Source organism: Miscanthus floridulus, chromosome 10 (genome assembly GCF_019320115.1).
Source record: "Miscanthus floridulus cultivar M001 chromosome 10, ASM1932011v1, whole genome shotgun sequence".
Taxonomy (NCBI): domain Eukaryota; kingdom Viridiplantae; phylum Streptophyta; class Magnoliopsida; order Poales; family Poaceae; genus Miscanthus; species Miscanthus floridulus.
The window spans coordinates 25,458,406-25,474,972 of NC_089589.1; the positions used below are offsets into that span (position 1 = coordinate 25,458,406).

Sequence of the window (16,567 nt, forward strand, 5' to 3'; positions counted from 1 at the left end):
CTCAGCAAAGCCTTTGCCGAGTGTAACTCTCGGCAAAGATCACTCGGCAAATCCGGTAACGGCAAATGCCTCTTTGCCGAGTGTCTTTTGTCAGTCACTCGGCAAAGGCTTTGCCGAGTGCCAGCAAAACACTCGGCAAAGAAAAGTTGACTTACGGCGCCAATTGACGGTGACGGTCGCTTTGCCGAGCGCCTCACGGGGGGCACTCGGCAAAGCCCGCCCTCTTTGCCGAGTGTCACACTCGGCAAAGGCAGGGAGGCTTTGCCGAGTATCTTCCTTGTGACACTCGGCAAAGGAAGGGAGGATTTGCCGAGTGCCTTACTGGTGACACTTGACAAAGGCAGGGAGGCTTTGCCGAGTGTCTTACTTGTGACACTCGGCAAAGGAAGGGAGGCTTTGCCGAGTGGCTTACTGGTGACACTCGGCAAAGGCAGGGAGGCTTTACCGAGTGCCTTACTTGTGACACTCGGCAAAGCCTCCCTGCCTTTGCCGAGTGCAATGGCCATAGCACTCGGCAAAGCCTCCCAGCTTTGCCGAGTGTCTTGGTCATTGCACTCGGCATAGCTGGAAAATTTGCTTTTTTTTTGTATTTTTTTTGTTTATTGCATCCACACATACATATATCACACAACCATCACATATATGCATGGATCATGGATGATGGATGCATGCACGCGTATCTCACTGACTGACACCAACGGGAGATGGATGCCATGCTGATGATATACTGCTGGACTGCTGCTGCTGGTGCAGGAGGACAGACAAAAGCAAGCAAGCGCACGTCGTAGAGTACAGCACTTGCTTGCTGCCCACTGTTCCGGCACCGATCGACACCATGTACGCAGCACAGCCACAGGTCAATGTTCAGAGTCCAAACAGACTTCAGACACACAAACACAGTACTACTACTACTACTACAGCGTTGGATGCTGCTAGCTACTAAGTGGATTTGGAGTAAACAAATGGCGATGCTGGGCGGCACCAGCCCGGTACAAGCAGGCGCGCCCCAGGCGGATGATGGGGCGATGTGGTTCCAACCAGCGACGGCGGCGAGAACCACTGTTGGAGGTGTGGGGCTTGACATGGTGCTGTGGGAGAGGATGAGGTGGGAGGTGGAGAGGGGAGGCCGGTGGGTTGCGGCCACCGGCAATGGCGACGAGTCTCGGATCTTCTATTTAAGTGGTGGTGTTAATTAGTTTGCTTGACTCTTGAGTCTCGGATCTTCTATTTAAGTTCAGTCAAAGTCCAGAAAAAGCTGCGTTTCATGGCAGCACCAAACCCTCTACGTATGTTAGTCGCTGACCCCATATGCTCCAACGTGGGCTAAAATTTAAAAAAGACACAAATGTGACATGTTTATTTGAATACGGACAGCGAATAAAAACTGGCAGAGACATCCTAAAGCTGTTGGACCTTTGGGATAGTAGAGTGCCAATGCACACTTTCCCAGAGCATTTCTGCTTTGTGAAAGGAAAGACAACTACCCTTGCAAAAGCCGCATTCACATATCATGGTGCATTTGTATCAACATATCATTTGGATTCACATTCATATATCCATATCCACATTCACATTTAGATTTAAGGTAGAGAAACTCACAGGAGTGATAGCAGGATCATTTGGTGGAGTGAATATCATCGGTGGCGGAACATAGCCTGAGTGAGCTCCAAGACCTTGAATATACTGAAACATCTGCTCCATCCTCCGTCAATCCTCCTCAGCCCTCGTCTCAGCCTCCTCCCGTCGCCTCCTCTCTTCCGCCACCTCGGCCTACAATATTTCACCCCAATGATACAACGCAAAGCAAAGGTATGTAAAAATCAATGAACGATGAATAAAACAGAAATAACCTTGAGTGCCTGCACCGTGTGCTGTGTACAGTCCGGCCGTGTGCGTATGGCCGGGCTCGAGCTCGTGCTCCTTGCTCGAATCTGGGAGAGAGACCTAGTACGGGTCGGGTCGATTGCGCCGTCGCCAATCCAGTACCGCCCGTGCTTCTTCCCTCCTCCCAACCTCATGACGACTTCTCCATCAAGGTCCTTGGAGGTGGGATCATACTCTGGCCCATGGACCTCCCTTGCCATCGCTGTGTACTCGGTGAGGCGGGTGTGGATGGATGAGTTGTTGTACGCCTCGGGCGGGTCCTCCGGGTTGTAGTGGACGTCGGACGTCGCCTTGCCCTTGTGGGCCATTGCCCACGCCTCGAACTGGGAGATGGGCGCCCACCATGTGACGCCGACTGCGAAAGAAACAACAGGATGATTAGAAATTTGCATAGTTGAGCTTTAGAATAAAGAAATGGATTCAGCATACCCATTTAGCTACGTAGGCCGGGAGGCAAAGGTTGCCTTGATGGTGTGGTGCACCAGGCATCATCAAACGCCGCTCCCGGCAAGCGTTGTGCGTCTCCCACCACTCGGGGCTGCACCACTTGTCCACCATTGCCTCCCAGCAGTCTTCGTGCCCAGTGCACCACCACGGAACCACCTACATGACATCAAGTATATGTAGATCAAATTAAGCTTATTTAATCTTCAAAAAAATCAGTATTAATCTTATATATTTACCTTCATGTATTGTTCCTTGGTAAGCGTCTCCTTTCTTGCCTCTTTTTTCGTGACCTTCCTAAACTCGAAGGTCGCGTTGTATGTCACGACGGCCTGGAGGCGCGCCTCGTAGTGCATGTCACCCACGAGTTTGTGACAAGCTTTGTTAGCCGCCGCCATCGCTGCCACCTCCTATCCCTGCTCGCATCTGAAGAAATCATGTATGTAGACGCAATGTATCCTATCATTATTTGAAGAATGTCCAATGAATGCGATGAATTGAGCAGTGTAGTGAGACGAAGACTTACCCACAGCTCCGTAATCACCCGCTCTGCCTTGTGGCCGTAGATCCTGCCATCCCGATCATATGCATATGCGTAGACGGCATAGTGGGCAAACATCCAGGCCGGCTGCCGCACTCCGGCAAAGTCAACAAAGCCAGGGAAGTGTGTCTTGCACAAAAGACCAAGAACGCCATTGGGATGGCATCCGTGACCACCTGCACCCACAATCACGAAACCCCTGCCCAAGTGATCAAGAAAAATTATTAGTTTCAACATAACAAATGAGAAAATAGTGACAGCATGTAAAGTTACTTACTTTGAACCACCGGGTCGAACCATCGGGCGTCTCTCAAGAGGTATCAGTCGCTTTAGGAGTTGCGAGGGACCTCGCTGATAGAGTTTAGCCGTGCCAGAGGAAGAGGAGCCCCCTGCCGCTGCACCACAGGAAGAGGAACCCCCCGCCGCCTCCTCAGCCTCGTCCTCCTCCTCCTCCACCTCCTCCTCGTCCTCCACCGCCTCCTCGTGCTCCTCGGACACCTCCTCCTCCTCGTCCTCCACCGCCTCCTCATGCTCCTCGGGCACCTCCTCCTCCTCGACTCCTCCACCTCCTCCTCCTACCTCTGTGGCGGAGGAGCCTGACGACCCCTGCGTTTCCTTGGCGGTGGCGGAGGAGCTACCTCCTCCACCCTCTTGTATTTCGACTTTACATTCCTTAAACCCCTTAAGAGACCCCCGCCGCCTGGCATCTTTGTTCAATCACCTGCAATTACAAAGAGATACAAAATGAATAAAACATAATTAGAAAGAGATGTAAAATAAATAAGACGTAGTGCAAAATGAACAAAACATAATTAGAAGGTAACATAATATTACATGTCTTAGAAATAATCATCATGATCGGTATTAGCTGGATCATAAGGCTCATCATCACTATCATGCATGTCTACTTCCATGTTGATATCATGACCATCCGGAGGAGCAATGTTGTCATCACTGTCATTGTCTAATTCTAATCGCCGAAGTAATTCTAAGTCCTTCACATTTTGAACCTCATCCCCATCATCCTCATCATCAACCCTTTCATTGTCTACTTCCATTATGACCGGATCGGTTATGTCTATCACAAAGCTCCCTTGTAGCCCCTCTTCTTGAAAGAACTCTCCGTCATATGTGTTTGGGTCAAAGTTGTAATCTTCATTGTTTGGGACAGGTAGTTTACTGTGTGGCGATACCTTGTTCACAACATCCCAACCCTTAAGATGTGGGTCGTCTTTGCACGCCCATGGGAGATAATAAACTTGTGTGGCCTGTTGAGCCACGATATAGACATCGTCTCCTGGGTACTTGGAATCCTGTCGAATTTCAACTAGCCCAAGATTAGGGGTCCGTCTTATTTTTTTAGGATCAAACCAATGGCATTTAAATATGACAGGATTAAGAGGTTTGCGGCCATGAAATGTGAGTTCGTATATTTCTTCAACTCTTCCATAATAATCAAGCCCATCAAGGGCGGGCGTGAAAACTCCGGTATTTGTGGTTCTTCGATTGGGCCGACTCTGCTCGTGTCTTGTTGTGTGAAAACGATATCCATTCACGTCATAACCGGTAAATGACATGACCCTAAAGGCACAGCCACCGGCAACCTGACTCAACTCGGCGCTCATAGATGCATCGGTTTGGCCCTACAAGCTCAAGCGGGATAGTTCGTTATATCATTCGCACGTACGAGCAACTTGTAATGTCAAACTAAGTACGAGCTAAATTAGAACGTACCTTGCATTTGAACCAAGAAATAAAATTGGGTTTTCCATTTCCCGCACCCCGTTTAAGAAGGGTGTGAAATTCCCGCGGGGTAGGCGCCCTTGATCGATGCCAGAATTCATGAGTAAATTCCCTGTACCGACGAGAAACAAGGGGGTTGGATGCAGAATAGTGACTAGTCGAGAACAAGTTTGTTGAAAACGTGACTTACCCCATGTATGGCTCCACTTCTTCGAGGTTGGTCAGTACATATAGCATGATAGTGTGCCACTCTTCAGGACTCAAGGTCTTGAGGGTCTTACCACTTGCACTTCCGAGTTGCCCTCGGAAAAGGCTGAGGCTCGATTCATTTTCCCTAGCATTGTAACGAGGGGGTGGATTATGCACGCTAGGAAGGTTGTCACCATAGTATGTTGTTGTGAAGTTTGACACCTCCTCCAGAATCGATGCCTCTACGATGGAAGCTTCAATCTTGCATTTATTTCTACATTTCTTTCGAACAACCTTTAGGGTTCTCTCAATTGAATAGCACCAACGACCCTGCACTGGCCCCCCCATTCGTGCCTCATACGGGAGGTGCAAAATCAAAAGCTGCATCGGATTGAAGAAGCCTGGTGGAAAGATTTTCTCCAGCTTACAGAGCAACACAGGTGCCATTTTTTCCATGTCTGCAACCACGGCCCGAGATAACTCCTTAGCACAAAGCTGGCGGAAGAAATAGCTCAACTCTGCCAGCACTTACCAGACATGATCTGGGACATAGCCTCGAACCATCACCGGAAGAAGCCGCTCAAGCCATATGTGGTAGTCATGACTCTTGAGTCCATTGATTCGCATAGTAGATAAGTTCACTCCCCTCCTCAGATTCGCTGCATACCCATCAGGGAACATTAACGTTTGCAACCATTCTAGTACTTTCCTCCTTTGGGTCCTGCTTAACGTGAATTCGGCCTTAGGCCTAGTCCATTTCTTGCCATTTCTAGGAGGCTGCATCTCTTGCTTTGGTCTGTCGCATAACGTTGCCAGATCCACTATAGCCTTAACGTTGTCCTTTGACTTATCAGTGTCCATGATTGTTCCCCAAAGTGCCTCAGCGATATTCTTTTCAGTGTGCATTACATCAATGTTATGTGGAAGAAGAAGGTCATCAAAATAGGGGAGCCTCTCCAAGCCCGACTTGTGAGTCCATGCATGTTGCTCGCCATATCCCACAAAACCACCTTCTACTTCATTGAATGCAGCTTTTCGTAAAGTTCTTGGTGTCTTGTCTGAATGCATGGTCAAGAGGGAGGAATTGTCGATGTTTGTCAAACGAGGAATACTTGCCACCCTTCTTCAACCAAATAAACTTCAGAGCTGTCTTGCATACTGGGCATGGGAACTTGCCGTGAACACACTAGCCACAGAATATTCCATATGCCAGGAAGTCATGCAGGGAGTAGTGGTACCAAACATGCATCTTGAAGCTTCTCTTTGTAGCTCGGTCGTATGTCCATACCCCTTCATCCCAAGCATTGAGCAATTCATCAATCACAGGCTCCATGAACACACCCATACTATTCCCCGGGTGTTCAGGAATTATCAGCGACAAGAATATGTTCTGCCGTTGAAAGATGACGCCGGGGGGGGGGGGGATTGAGCGGGATAACGAACACAGGCCAACAAGTGTATGGGGCAGCCATCATTCCGTAAGGATTGAACCCATTTGTTGCCAGCGCAACACGGACATTACGGGCATCTAGAGCTTTCTCACGATGAATGTCATCAAAATGTTTCCATGATTCACCATCGGAAGGATGTACCATCTTATCTGGATTGTATCGACGTCCATTTTTGTGCCATGTCATCTGTTTCGCGGACTCCTCGGTCATGTATAGTCGTTGGATCCTCGGTACAAATGGAAGGTACCATAGGATTTTCACGGGGATGTCAAGCTACCTTTTGAGACCATCGCCATAGTCTACCTCAAGGAACCTAGAGGATTTACACTTTGGACAGTGCTTAGCTTCCGCGTGTTCATTCCTAAATAAGATGCACCCCTTTGGACAAGCACGTATCTGCTCATATGGCATCTTAAGTACACGGAGGAGTCTCCGCGACTCGTACATGTTCCTTGGCAGAATGTGACCTTCCGGAAGCAAAGTGCCAAAAACTGTCAGCATAGCATCGAAGGCGTCTCGACTCAGGTGGCACTGGGACTTGAAAGCCATAAGGCGTCCAATGGCATCTAGTTGAGAGACCTTTGTCTGGCCGTGAAGGGGTTTCTGTGCCGCAGACAACATGTCGTAATACGCCTTTGCGGTTGCATCTGGCTCCTCATCCCTACGTCCTTCACCGAAGTGTGCTTCATGATAGTCACCTAACATGTCTCCTACCCCGCCATCAGCATCAAGATCCTCGATGCGTTGTCTCATGACCTCGTCTCTCCTACGTCCTTCACCATGGAGGGTCCACCGGGTATAGTCTGCCATAAATCCATACTTGCCAAGATGTTTACCCATGTCCACCTTTGTTTGTTTACGCCTGTTCTCACACTCGCTGCAGGGACACCAAACTTTATCCGTTTCTTTAGCCTCCCGAAATGTTGCTTCCAAGAAAGCATTGGTCTTCTTCATCCATTCATCAGTCCAGTCTCCATAACCCCTTCGGTCAGTGTACATCCACTCACGGTCATCCATCCTTTACCACATACGCGAGTAATATAGGAATCCATTGCATCTACACGAGGATCCTACTATCTAATAGGTGAAGATATGTCCTAATCCCACCCGAGGATGCGTAGATGAGGTTACTTTTCATGCTCTACTCCTATCCGAGACAGAATTTCGGCAGCACCTCCCCGCTCTTCTCCAAATACACGTCCCGGTAGGGAGATTGTGTATCCGGAGAAAAACAGGGAGATGATGTCGAAACTCTGTCTCGGATCGGAGTAGACCATGAAAACTAACCCCATCTACGCATCCTCGGGCTATCCAAAAAATGTGGACAATTTGAAACACATATGGTTATAGATATGCAAAGATCTGCATACTTCCAACCGTATCCCTTTCGAACGGGAGACACCTAACTTGGTTATGTGATCTACGAACATGATACGGAAAGAGGGGTTATACCTTGGGTGGCGGTGGACTCAGGCTAGCGGGGCTGTGGCGGGTCGGTGCAGTGGCGAGGCAACGCGGTGCAGGCAGACCCGCAGTGGTGAGGAATACGATCGGGGTCGCCGTGGTACTCCGGCTCGGCTTCGACGGGCTCTTCTCTGCAAAAAAAGAACATACGGGCTTAATTGAAAATTTTGACAGAACCTCCCCTACACGGTGAGGTTTCTAAAACCTGCAAAAAAACGTACGACACGATGGCCGATAACCACATATGCATATGCATTGGATTCACATTCGTATAAACATATATAATCACAAAGCAAATACTGTAGTTTGCAAACAAAGCAGGGATCTGCTTCCTGCGTTGCCAAATATACTAGTACTAGTAATATATATACACACTCACTGCACGCGCAGCCAAAAGTAACAAGTGATGACGACGTTTTATTTGGACATTGCCAAAATACTAATACTCATCACTGCAGCCGGCCGCCACAAATAACAAGCAAGTGATCGCAAAAGGATTTATGCTAATGGCAGCTAGCTTTTCTCAGTATGCATGTATATATTAGGCTAGCTAACTAGCCACTACAAGCTTCAAGCTGGCCAGCCGGCCGAAGAGCACGCACGCGCCTATATATATAATCCTCACACATATCTTTTGTCGTCTCAAGTTGGATTATATATTAATCATATGCATGATTAGTTTCAGCATGGGCCATCACTGTGTGATCGATGTACTCCATCATTCAACAACCAACCTGGAGATTAAAAAAGGTGCTATGCTATATATATATATATATATATATATATATATATATATAGACGTACTGTTCTGTAGCTGGCCGTAGAATAAGTTATTCTGTGGCCACTTTGCGTTATGATAATTACTATACTAATTTACGAGATTATGGTAACTCCCTCATAGGTGATTTATATATATATATATATATATATATATATATATATATATATATATATATATATATATATATATATAGGGAGAGGCTATTCAGTAGCCGGCTACAAAATAAGTTATTCTGTAGCCACCTCCATTTACTATAATTTTATATACTAATTTACCATAATATAAATACATATTTACGATAGTTGGGTTACTATAACACATGGGGATATTTACCATAACGTTATATTAAACCACTTAGTAAGGAGTTACTATAATCTCATAAATTAACATAGTAATTATCATAACTCAAAGTGGCTACAGAATAAGTTATTCTGTAGCCAGCTACAGGATAGTAGTTCTATATATATATATATATATATATATATATATATATATATATATATATATATATATAATGGCTAGCTAGCTTGGTAATTTTGTACGTAGTACTACGCATTAGACCATTTCTATGAGATACATTAGCTACATGCGCTAGCTCTGGTGACAAATGGCTGTCAATTCTGAATGCCAAATTACTATGCTTTCTGCACATTTCAATCTTTGCTCGTCTTTCAGGTGCAGCAGGCCTTTGAGAAGTAGCTAGCTATAGTTTCAAGGCGCCTGGCAAAGACTGGCTTTAGAGCAGCAGGATGTACAGGGCTAAGAGGGCTGCTTCGCTCAAAGCAAAGCGCCGCGTTGGCAAGTATGAGCTCGGACGCACCATTGGGGAAGGAACATTTGCAAAGGTCCGGATCGCCAAGAACATGGAGAACTGGGATCATGTTGCTATCAAAATTCTTGACAAGGCAAAGGTTCACAAGAACAAACTAGCTGAACAGGTGAAGTGTTAAGACTCTGCATTCTATTTCCATAGATTTTCACTGCACGATTCAAAAAAAGTTATTTACAGTGAATTCCCTTCTGTTTGCGATATATGTCTACTGAGAAAAAAGATAATTACTGATCCCACCCTCTCAACTGTATGGCAGATTAGGAGGGAAATCTGTACAATGAAGTTAGTACAGCATCCCAATGTTGTTCGCCTGTATGAGGTAATAAAGCTTAAACTTTAAATGTAAAAATATATTATTTTTTCAGTATTACGTTTCTTGCATTGGAATGGGATGCACATCCAGGTCTACAGTTCATAACCATTTATTTGCATTGTTTTTGTTCCTTTTTTTATGACAGGTGATGGGAAGTAAAACAAGGATTTATATTGTGCTGGAGTTTGTTACGGGTGGAGAGCTCCATGATATCATTGTAAGCAGTACTGTTGTATCATTGCCAATGCTTCCTCTGTCATTTGACCTTATTCTTTTCTCATCAATGATAATTTATATAGCATGCTAGTTGCTAGCTGCTTTTCCAGCCTAAACTTTGCATGAAGAGACATTTAACATTCCATGCTTTATATATATAGCACGTTTGCTTCTTTTCTCTCCATGAAGGTATTTTTTAAAAAAAACTTTTCTATTTCCTTTCCCTTTTCCTTAACCGTTTTTTCCAAATTTGTTCCAATACACTTTGAAAATACCTTGTCAAATTCACTCAACAATGCAAATTTGATGCTTCAGCGAAAAATAGACCATGATTTCATGTAGTTATAGCTCAAATTCCATTTATATAATTGCAATTAAAAATTAATAATTATCAAATGGATCCAAAAAATCACTAAAATTTAACATGACACGATATTTGATGTCTATTGGCTATACAAAAAGTTTCGGAGTCAAACCACAACTCGACCGTCACTTTCACTACAAATCTTACCAGATCATTCTCAACGATCACGAAACTACTTCGGAGATGTTTCGGTTTGTAAGCAATGTACGTGACAACTTATGCAACACCTTCTCAATTTTTTACCACAGCCTCCACATATGATATCATGACATCTTATCAAATTTCATGATTTTCGGACTTCCTTTGCTTTTTATTGAATTTAAAAACTATTCAACCACACGCTCGGGGTCGTGTTTCTGAAATAAGATGTTCGAAAACCCTTATAATCTTATAGGTAAGGCCTCAAACTGGGTTGAATAATATGAATATCAATTTTATACTCATTTTTTTCCAAATATTTGAATCACTTGAAGTTCAAATTTAACTTAATTCAAAAAATTGCTTGAAATGCAATTAATTAGTTAAATATAGCAAATAAATTCAAAAATACACCAAACTTAAGCATGGAGTACCACATGTGGTGTGTGGAGAGGTGAAAAATTTTGAAGTGCAGGAGCCAAAAAAAATTATACTTTGCCGAGTGTCTACTTTTAACACTCGGCAAAGAGCCTCTTTGCCGAGTGTTGCCTTTGTACACTCGGCAAAGAGCTGACGGCGGCAGGCTGGTTTGACGGCGGGCCAAAATTTGCCGAGTGTGAGACGTTGAAACTCGGCAAAGAAAGTCTTTGCCGAGGGTTACCTCTGAGCACTCGGCAAAGAGGACGTCTTTGCCGAGTGTTGACCCTGAGCACTCGGCAAAGAGCAGCTTTGCCGAGGGTCGTGTCTTTGTCGAGTGTTCGAGTTTGGGCACTCGGTAAAGACATCCTTTGCCGAGTGCCCGATATAAAACACTCGGCAAAGTTCTTGGCACTCGGCAAAGCTTCCGATTCCAGTAGTGATCGGCACGGCACGTCCCTACTTGACCGTCACCTCACCATCGACCGCCGCCTCCGAGCTCCACAGCTGCACACTACAAGCCAAGAGACATGTTCCACACCCCACTCACGCCATGATTAGTCACCAAACTCAATCCGAGGCATCAGCTCGTTGACAATTACTCATCATAAAATCGAACCAAGAGGGCACGTATCAACCTTGTATTCACAGTAGTAGCTATGATAGATATATATACCTTTTTCCACTCCTTGCTCCTCTTTCCTGTAGATGATTTGACCTCGTTTCCCGTCGAAGACAGTGATGGTCCTGCCGATTATGCCAAGGTCGGAACGCAAGGACAATAGCTCTACCAAAGGTCGACCATTGCCTTGGGTGTTGTCGTGAACCCGAGTGGTGTTTAGCATTTCTGAAGGTTTGAGGTAAACAAAACAAGGTAGGAAAAGAAAGTGCATTGGCAGCTTCAACCGGGAGTAACGACCAAAAGCAGAACATATATAGACCCAGACTGCAATAACAGCTAGGACAAACATAACAAGCAGTGTTATTTTAGTTCCAAATACCGTTTACATTTGCATTATGAAATTCCCGATACTCGTTACAGTCTGGTTTTACATGATCAAATCAAACACTAGCTTATCAAATGGTCGCAGGCACACACACTGGACCAGAACGACAAAGATTTTTTTTTCGACCAATAGAACGACAAGATTTGAAATATTTGGAACAAAGAAAAAAGAGTATCTGATAAGGCAAACATGCAGGGGCGCACGGCCCTTATTTGGCACAGTGACTACCGTTCCAGGCCACACACGATGATGATCAACAAACAATACACGCACAACATGATTTGTCACAAGAAAAGGGAAAGGGATAACCTGATTTGGCCCTTATTTTAATTTGTCACCAGAGAACGACATGCTTGACAAAGAACGATTCATCCGTTCAGCTGAACAAAGGTGAACGACGTATAGTGCATCTTCTGGGCTCTTGATTCCGATCCCCTCTAGACTGTCATCTTTTTCCCATGTACGGTAGCTGCTGTCCCTCCAGTCCTGCAGAGCGGTTGAGATGCGATCCCAGTACCGTATGTAATCCATGAGTTGCTTGGTGAATTCGGTCCCGTTGTTCCAGCCACCAGCAATGGCGTCGAGAACAGGATTCATCCTCGCGGAATCGCAGATCATGACCATTAGGCGCACTAGTGCCAGCCTGGCCTCAGCCTCACCCTTTGCTGAAAGTAGGTTGCCTTCGCTGAAGCGCGAGAGCACCCGCACGGCGTTAACCGCGGAGGTTTTGCCCAGCCTCTCGGAGTTCAGTGTATCCACGACTTTCTCCCAGTCCGTGGTGCTGTCCTGCAGTATACGGTCGTAACTGGAGCCCCACCTTGTAGTGCTGTACCAATAATCTTCGTTCTGGTTATTGAAGCCATGGACGACCAAGTCGTCAGACATAGCTATTAGGATTGTCGACGTTTCCTCGCCCGCCACTTGAAGCTTGACGTAAAGCACCCTTTTGTCCCGGTAATGATTGGAGAGCAGTGGGTGTTGTCGGGTAGAGCGCAGATTTGAGTCAGGGTGGGCACCCAAGATATCCCCGCAATGTTGGTCGTCGGCGACAATGCGACGGACAGCCATTATAAACCTAATATACGACATTTCATCATCTCCGATGGTATACACCAATTCAGTGTGACCCTCAGGAGCCATGTTGACCTGCAGCACGGAAATTTCTTAGTTAAAAAGAAGGGAAGTGATAACAAATGTCTTCAATTAATGTTTGGCAAGCAAGCGACTAGCTAGTGCTGCCCTGGCCAATCTATTTGATGTTTACCTCTGGGTACCAGCTGACGTTCACCTCAACTTCGAAACCATCGACTACAAGTCTTTGCCTCCGAATCCCGTCCTCTATGTAGACATCGGCCTTCAAATGTTTCTTGGATGTTTCAATCTGCAGGTCCACATCTATCTCTATGCGAAGCATTTTACCATATGGCATCGCAACCACATTCCTCGCCAGCTGAAGAAGAAACCATGAGTCCTTGTGCGTAGAGGAGAAACACTGGCCCGTCCCTTGGTGGGCACGGCTGAAGAGGACGATCGGGACTTTCAAGCCACCGACGAAGGCTCTGATTTCACCGGAGACGTCATCAGGGCTATGCCCATTGTTGAGCCGCAGCTTGACTTGCACCATGGCCTCCCGGGCACGGGACATCACCGCATAGGTCACCTTTGCTACCTCGCGGTTGTCATGTGGATTGCGGATAATGTGGCTCACGGGAGGTCCGTCGACTTGGGCAGCGTACTTGGGATCATAGCAATCCCATTCCCATTTGATGGGAGTGGTGGCTGGGATGTCAATTTTGATGGCGAAGCACCCGTACCCTGAGATGACTGTGTAGGGTCCAGTCAACACCAAATCTACCATTCTTCCCTACAAAATGCACGCACGGTTGATTGATGATATATGTGAATGCATGGATTGATACTAAACATTAAACCACTACCGGACTCAGTGGCTTTGCCGAGTGTCAGGGGCACTTGGCAAAGCCCAATTTGCACTCAGGGCTTTGCCAAGTGCTGCACTCGGTAAAAAATGGGCCGGCAAAGACGTATTGGAACCGAAAAAAACCCGAAAAAATCGAAAAAAAAACCCGAAAAAATAGGAATTTTTTTTAATCGGTGGAGGCCCCCATCGGCCAGCGCCCGCACATCTCCGACATTTTTCGCGTAAAATTCGTGGCTATGAGGCCGGCGGGATTCGAACCGGCGACCTCTCCCTGGCGCGTCCCCTCCTCTAACCACTGTACCACACTGCCACCTACGCCTACATTCCATTTTGGTTCCCCACATATTATACTAAACCGAGTGTAAATTGCTTGTTTGATGCTCTAAATGAATTCAAATAAAAAAGTTGTAAACTACAAAGTTTCATAACTTTTCGAGATCTACACTTTTAGTTTAGGAAGTTTTTTCATCCGAGGTCGTTTATAAAATTTGAATTTTAAAATTTTGAAATTCAAACGCAGTTTTGCATGACAAAATGATTTCAAATCAAAAAAGTTGTCAACTACAATATTTCATAACTTTTCGAGATCTACAAAGTTTATTTTGGTTGTTTTTCCATCCGAGGTCGTTTGAAAAGTTCGAATTTTAAATTTTTGGAATTCAAACGTAGTTTTGCATAACAAGATGATTTCAAATCAAAAAGTTGCCAACTATAATGTTTCATAACTTTTCGAGATCTACAAAGTTTATTTTGGTTGTTTTTCCATCCGAGGTCGTTTGAAAAGTTCGAATTTTAAAATTTTGAAATTCAAATGCAGTTTTGCATGACAAGATGATTTCAAATCAAAAAGTTGCCAATTACAAAGTTTCATAACTTTTCGAGATCTACAAAGGTTATTTTGGTTGTTTGGTCATCTGTTCATCCGACATGGTCGTTCTAACATTGTTCACAAATCTTATATATCTCTCTTGTAGTTTCATAAACTACAAGAGAGATATGTTAGATTTGTGAACAAATTTACTTTCACTTTGTTATATGAAGACAGGACCAAAACAAACATTGTACATCTTGATGAGTTATACAACTTTGTAGTTGAAAACTTTTTCATTTGAATTAATTTACTGCTTCAAAATGTGCTTTGAAATTTTCTTTGCCTAGTGTCAAAAAAAAAACACTCGGCAAAGAGCTTCTTTGCCGAGTGTCAAAAAAAACACTCGGCAAAGAAGCTCTTTGCCGTGTGTCAAAAAAAAAAATACTCAGCAAAGAAGCTTATTTGCCGAGTGTTTTCTTTTCCGCACTCGGTAAAGAAGCTCTTTGCCGAGTGTTTTTTTTTTTTGCCGAGTGTTTTCTTTTCCGCACTCGGCAAAGAAGCTCTTTGCCGAGTGCCTGGAAAAAAAACTCGGCAATCCACTTGGCACTCGGCAAAGAGTCGGTCTCCGGTAGTGAACATAGCAATAGCGTAATAGTACAGTGTATATAGGAGTATTTATATATACCTGTTCTCCTTGCTTCTCTTGCCTGTAGATGATTTGGCCTCGTTTCCCGTCCAAGATGATGATTTTCGTGCCGATGACCCCAAGGTCGGCACTTATGGCCAACAGTTCCACTCGGGGTCGGCTATCGCCTTCGGTGTAATCATCACGCAGGTTGTAGCACAAGGTGTTGAGCACAAGGTGAGTGGCTTGTAGCTCTGAAACACAGTGCGGTTGAGTGTAGTTTCTACCCTTCCACGCCTGCAGGTTGCGTGACATTTCGCCGTATTTCCACACGTTTTCCATCAGTTCCTCGGTGAATACCTTGCCGTTGCTCCACTCTTTTTCAATGGATTTGTGGACAGAGATCATCCTTGCGGACTCGCAGACTATGAAGATGAGTCCCGCCAGTGCCACCTGGATGCTCATACTGATACCGGCCACCTTATTCGGGTGGCTCGATAGCACACGCACGGCGTCCTTGGCGAAGCCACTGCCTAGCTGTGCCGCGGTCAGTTTTCTCACGACATCATCTCTATTTTTGGCCTGCAGCAAGGAATTGTAACTGACGCCCAACTTGAGGTCTGTGGTGAGGTGGAATCCTTCAGGGAGGAAGGATTCGCTGTCCTGGTTGTCGACAAGCCTGCAAAGAATTCCAATCCGGTTCATGAAACCACAGACGTACAAGTTGTCATCCCGCATCAGTAGCGTTGTCGACGACATTTCCTCGCCCTCCACTTGCAGCTTGACGTGAAGCCACCTCGTCGGTTGTTCAGCATGCTGCTTCGCGAGCAGTGGGCGGAGTTCTAAGATATCCTCACGGTCTGGGTGTTCGGCTAGAATGCGACGTAGATCCATTATGAATTTAGTGAATGACGCTTCATCCCCGATGGTGTGGACTACTTCAACCAGATTTCCAAAAATCTTCTTGTCCTGTGGTACGAGAATTTAGTTAAAAAAGACGAAGCAAAGTGAGAATAGATGCCTTCAATGTTTTGGCGCAAGCAGTTCAAGTAGTGCTGGCCAATAATCTGTCCAATGATGTTTACCTCTGCTGGGAGATTTAATTCTGGCTGGTGGTCAATCTCTTCTCTGGTTTGCTCCGGTCGTGTGATCTGCAGCATAATTGTCAATCGATAGATGAGATGATTATTCGTTAAAGAACAAAAGTGATATAATTAATATAAGTGTGTTCAATGCTCGGCGCCAGCTGCTAGCGCATGCTTGCAAATCTCTCGTCAATATATATAAAGTTTACCTCCGGGTACCAGGTGACCTCCACTTCCACTTCAACTTCATTGCCGTGGTCAGTTTTAGTCGAACAAATTCCATTGTCGAAGCTGAGAGGAACATTCACTTTAACTTCCTTGCC

At 45.4% G+C, this 16,567-nt stretch overlaps 1 protein-coding gene and 1 pseudogene across 1 annotated transcript; both read left to right on the forward strand.

The window, feature by feature from the left end:
- The first annotated feature begins 928 nt into the window (after positions 1-928).
- On the forward strand, positions 929-1,045 carry LOC136490445 (small nucleolar RNA Z206; annotated as a pseudogene).
- Positions 1,046-9,246: 8,201 nt separating this feature from the next.
- On the forward strand, positions 9,247-11,834 carry LOC136488260 (CBL-interacting protein kinase 3-like). Its single transcript, XM_066485256.1, has 4 exons — positions 9,247-9,435; positions 9,586-9,648; positions 9,788-9,859; positions 11,820-11,834. Exons 1-4 carry the CDS (start codon positions 9,247-9,249, stop codon positions 11,832-11,834), a joined length of 339 nt encoding a protein of 112 aa, XP_066341353.1.
- Positions 11,835-16,567: the final 4,733 nt, after the last annotated feature.

Coding starts and splice junctions, on each gene's coding strand:
- LOC136488260 (XM_066485256.1), top strand. CDS start 9,247: ATGTACAGGGCTAAGAGGGCTGCTTCGCTCAAAGCAAAGCGCCGCGTT. Junction 9,436..9,585: donor AGAACAAACTAGCTGAACAG/GTGAAGTGTTAA, acceptor ACTGTATGGCAG/ATTAGGAGGGAAATCTGTAC. Junction 9,649..9,787: donor ATGTTGTTCGCCTGTATGAG/GTAATAAAGCTT, acceptor TTTTTATGACAG/GTGATGGGAAGTAAAACAAG.